Source organism: Silurus aristotelis, assembly GCF_946808225.1.
Source record: "Silurus aristotelis genome assembly, chromosome: 26".
NCBI lineage: Eukaryota > Metazoa > Chordata > Actinopteri > Siluriformes > Siluridae > Silurus > Silurus aristotelis.
In genome coordinates, this window is record NC_139599.1 from 300,835 (window position 1) to 305,834 (window position 5,000).

General features: G+C 46.4%; 1 protein-coding gene across 1 annotated transcript in view; it reads left to right on the forward strand.

Moving 5' to 3' along the window:
* LOC310720654 (uncharacterized protein) overlaps nt 1-5,000 on the forward strand; it is an 11,773-nt gene that overhangs the window by 3,779 nt on the left and 2,994 nt on the right. Inside the window, exons 5-15 of the mRNA XM_083531434.1 lie at nt 721-969; nt 1,059-1,168; nt 1,288-1,385; nt 1,764-1,975; nt 2,052-2,187; nt 2,340-2,415; nt 2,568-2,633; nt 3,920-3,970; nt 4,056-4,122; nt 4,328-4,389; nt 4,473-5,000. The exon at nt 4,473-5,000 is cut by the window's right edge and continues 1,271 nt beyond it. Of these exons, the coding sequence (XP_083387560.1) occupies nt 721-969; nt 1,059-1,168; nt 1,288-1,385; nt 1,764-1,975; nt 2,052-2,187; nt 2,340-2,415; nt 2,568-2,633; nt 3,920-3,970; nt 4,056-4,122; nt 4,328-4,389; nt 4,473-5,000 (1,655 nt within the window). The remainder of the gene's footprint in view (nt 1-720; nt 970-1,058; nt 1,169-1,287; nt 1,386-1,763; nt 1,976-2,051; nt 2,188-2,339; nt 2,416-2,567; nt 2,634-3,919; nt 3,971-4,055; nt 4,123-4,327; nt 4,390-4,472) is intronic.

Below are 5,000 nucleotides of genomic sequence, written 5' to 3' on the forward strand. Positions count from 1 at the left end.
GTCCAGCCTGTGCATAATGCTCTGCTTTCTGTGCTTTTGCTCCGCCCCCGTTGCCCAGGTGACTATACCCTCCCCCATGACCACATCACTTGCTTTCCTGCTACCAACGAATTAGGCAACGGTATGAACCCCAGCCGCCTCTTAACCCCTCCCTGTCTTCCTCTAAACCCCGCCCCATCTTCATATTAACCCACTCCCTCTTCTCCTTCTGACCCCCATCTCATTCTAAACCCCATCCCTTCTCCCTCTAAACCACGCCCCATATCCCTCTCAACCCCACCCCTTCTCCCTGTAAACCCCACCCCATTTCCCTCTCAACCCCACCCCTTCTCCTTGTAAACCCTGCCCCCATCTTTCTTAACTCCAACCCTTCTCCCTGTAAGCCCCGCGCCATCTCCCTCTAAACCCCGCCCGTCTTCCTATCAACCCTGCCTGTCTTTGTAAACCCCACCCCTTCTCCCTCTAAACTCCGCCCTGTCTCTCTCTCAACCCTGCCCTGTCTCCCTCCAAACCCGCCCCCATCTCCTTCTCAACACAGCTCTCACAGCCTGTCAGTTTCAGTGAAAGGGGCGTGGCCTCTTTATTGCTCAGTCTCAGTGATGGACATTGACAGCTGTTTGGAGTATAAGCATCAGTGTGTGTGTGTGTGTGTGTGTGTGTGTGTGTGTGTGTGTGTGTGTTCATCATTAGTGTTAAATTTCTACATGTGCTGAACATTTCCCATCATTCTCTTCAGTTGTTCACTCATCTCACCAAGTTCACTGCTTTTCTTTCATGTGTTTTTCCCTCTTCCCATCCTTCCATCTCTTCATCTTTCTGTTTCTCCAATCCTCCATCCATCAGTCCATCATGTTCACATGACCTCTGTAGATAACCTGTCACTTCATCGTCTCTGTACACACACACACTCCTCACTCGCTCGCTGTAGCAGTGACGCAGAGCTGTGTGTGCCCTGTCCACGGTGCACAGGTAACACACACACTCACACACTCACACACACTCACACATCCTGCTCCTGACCTCTGACCTGGAAGTGTTTCATTTCTCCTCCTGCTCAGTTCCCTCCAGTCCTCACAGGTCGCTCTACTGCGCCTCCCCGAGCCGTCGCCGTGCCAACGCTGCTGCCATGGAGACGGGTGGGGAAAGTTCAGCTCCCAGTACCCCGAAGGTCAGGAGGGGGGGTGTATTTTACCCATAATGCACCGTAGGTAGTAGCAGTAATGTACTTCAAGTGGTGTGGGTTTATATGGTGTGTGTGTGTGTGTGTGTGTGTGTGTGTGCGTGTAGAAGGACAGGTTGCGTATAGAGAGAAGGACGCCGACTGGATCACCTGTGAGACGAGCCGAATCTCCTGCTGATGTCATCTGGCGCACTGCATCACCAAAGTAAGCACACACACACACACACACACACGCACACACAATCATTTACATTTACAGCATGTAGCAGAAGCTCTTATCCAGAGCGACGTACAAAAGTGCTTTGAGTCTGTAGTAATGAATAAATCTACACTGTACACCAGATTACACACTTCATATAAATATAACTCTTGAATTCTACATACTTGGAAAGTGCTAATTTAAGTATTTCAGGAAGATGAAGGTCTTCAGTCGTCGCTTGAAGATAATCAGAGACTCCGGTGTTCAGACATCTAGAGGAAGTTCATTCCACCACTTTGGTGCCAGAACAGAGAAGATATCACATGATATTATCTATGCTGAGTGTGTGTGTGTGTGTGTGTTTGTGTGTGTGTGTTTGTGTAGGTTGATTCCTAGGAGTCGTACTCAGTCTCCTGCTCCGCTCCATCATTACCCCCCCTCCCCGCTGAGACATACCCCCTCCACCCCTTCCACCCCCCTCACTGACGAGCAGCTGAGCCCTAAAAGGCCTACCCAGAAGGTCAGAGGTCACGAGCTTGGGACCGATAAAGCAGAGAAGCACAGACCTGCAAAGAGAAGTCCAGATGTGAGCCCAGGTGAGGGACACACGTGACACAGCGCACACGTCCCTCAGCACTGATGTCTCATCACTAACCTCTGGGTTCATTACAGGACATTCACCTCTGACCTCTGCAACGACCGTCGCCACAACAACAGGGGGGGGAGACGAGGCGGCTCGTGTTCTAGCAGAGCGACAAAACTTTGATCTCATACAGAAGGATCAGAAGGACCAGAAGGACAAGGACAGGTGTGTGTGTGTGTGTGTGTGTGTGTGTGTCATTGAAGAAGGCACCGGTCCACTCTTTATATCCAGCTGTAGTGTAATTTGGAGTGTGTGTGTGTGTGTGTGTGTGTGTGTGTGTGTGTGTGTGTGTGTGTGTGTGTGTGTGTGTGAGACAGGTTGAAAGCTGAGCAGCTGAAGAAGAAGCAGGAGGAGATGAAGAGAAAAGCTGATGAAGAGAAGGAGCTACAGGAGGTTCGTTATTTCATGGTCTCACATACACAAACACACAGATTTTATGATCAGGTAAGTGTTGATGTGTGTGTGTGTGTGTGTGTGTGTGTGTGTGTGTGTGTGTGTGTGTGTGTGTGTGTGTGTGTGTGTGTGTGTGTGTGTGTGTGTGACAGAAACAGGAAGTGGAGAGAGAGGTGATGAAGCTGCAGGAGGAGCAAGAGCGACAACAGAGAAAAAAGGTTGTAATACACACACACACACACACACACACACACACACACTATACATATTATACAACTCCAATTGCAGAATAGTTGTAAGACTGTGAAATTTAAATTAAAACAATGCAATGATGTGAAAATCACATAAACTGATATTTTATTCACAGTAAAATATAAAAAACATATCGTGTGTAAAATTAAGGAAATGTTTCATTATAAGGAGAAAATCAGGTCTTTTTGAATTTGTTGTATCGGAGCAACAAAAAGTGTGGAAAAAGTAAATGCTGTTAAAATGAAACAGTTGGAGAAACATCTAGTATCTAATGAGGTTAATTAGCAGCAGGTCAGTGAGATGATTGGGGTTTAATAGTGTATCTTAGAGACACAGAGTCTCTCAGAAGTAAAGATGGGCGGAGCTTCACCAATCTGTGAAAGACTGCATCTACAAACTGTTTCACAATAATGTTCCTCAACATCAACATGTGAATATCTCATCATTTACAGAACATAATATCACCAAACATTTCAAAGAATCTGGAGAAATGCACAAGGGACAAGGGGGGAAAAACTATATTGGATGTTTGTGATCTTTTGGCCCTCAGGGGCCACTGCATTTAAAACAGTGATGATTCTGTAATGGAAATCACTGCATGGGTTCATTAACACCTCCAGAAATCAGTTTCTGTGGACACAGTTTTCCGTATCATCCACAAATGCAGGTTAAATCTCTATCATACAAAGTAGAAGGTATGTGTGAACATGATCCAGAAACACCACCATCATCTCTGGGCCAAAGCTCATTTAAAATGTACTGAGGCAAAGTGGAAAACTGTTCTGTGGTCAGATGAATAAAATTTTGATTTCTTTTTGGAAACCATGGACACCACGTCCTCCAGACTAAAGAGGAGAGGGGCCATCTGACTTATTAGCATTAAGTTCAAAAAGCTGCATCTCTGTTGGTATGATGGTGCATTAGTGCCTGTGGAATGAGCAGCTTGTACATTTGAAAAGGATTCATCACTGCTGAATGATATGAACAGGTTTTAGAGCAACAAATGCTTCCATCCAGAAAACATTTTTCTTTTTTAGGAAGGGGGATTGTATATCTGAGCGAGACGCTGCTAACTGCATAACTACATCTATTACTATAGTGGAAAACATGGCACTGTAACTTTTATGGAATTGGGGTTGTACAATCACACTCCACCCAGACACTACAGACTGTGTGTGTGTGTGTGTGTGTGTGTGTGTGTGTGTGTGTGTGTGTGTGTGTGTGTGTGTTCGTGTTCTCTCCATGTTTGCAGAGGATTGAGGAGATCATGAGGAGGACCAGGAGGAGTGATGGAGATGTGAAGGTGTGTTTCATGTTTCATGAACAGAATTATAATATAATTGTTTGAACTGAAATGAATAAAATTATTATTATTATTATATTTACAGAGTGAGAAAAGTCAGGAGCTTCATTCCCCTCCGTCTCACACACACTCGCACACGTCGTCTCCTCCGGGTGAGTGTAACAGCAACACGATGTTAACTAGCATGAACTAGCCTTTCACTAGTATCTTAGAGTCATTAGCAGGTTAGCATTCACACCTCATGAAAACATTTCAGCATTTAACAGCACACTGAGGGGCAGAGGCCCAGAACCCTCCCATTACAGCTCTGAGTGTAAGTGTGTGTGTGTGTGTGTGTGTGTGTGTGTGTGTGTGCAGGTGAAGTCCAGGTGAAAGCCCCGCCCATTGCTGCACAGGTGAGCTCCACCTCACTAAAGTGGGTGAATGTAAAGACGTCTGTGTAAAACGTGGGATGGTGTTTCTGTAGCATAGCGAGTGATTTGAGATGATGTTGTGTGAACAGGTGAAGCCACACACACCTGAATGCATCATCAAGCAGCAGCAGGGTGCAGAGAAGAGTTCACACACACCTGCACAGGTCCTGCACAACACACCATCACTAAACTCTCCTGAGCACAAAGTGACCTCTGTAAAGGTGAACATCGCGCCAGTGTCACCTCAGAGAAGCTCACCTGTGAGAGAGAAACAGCACACTCAGGGGAACAAGATCAGTTCATCAGAGAAGCTCCCGGAGATCTCTGCTCAAAGCCAGAAGAATCATCTTCCAGTCAAGGAGAGAGCACAGGGGACAGACCTGAAGATCAACCATGACCTTTCACACGTCATCAAACAGGAGACTGGTGAGCAGAAACCCAGTTCCTGCTCTGAACAGGTAAACAGCCAGGTAAAGAGTCCTACCTCCCAGCAGGTAAACAGCCAGGTGAAGAGTCCAACCTCCCAACACTTGAACAATCCAATTAAGAGTCCAACCTCCCAGCAGGTAACCAGTCCAATGAAGAGTCCAACTTTGCAGCAGGTAACTAGTCCAATG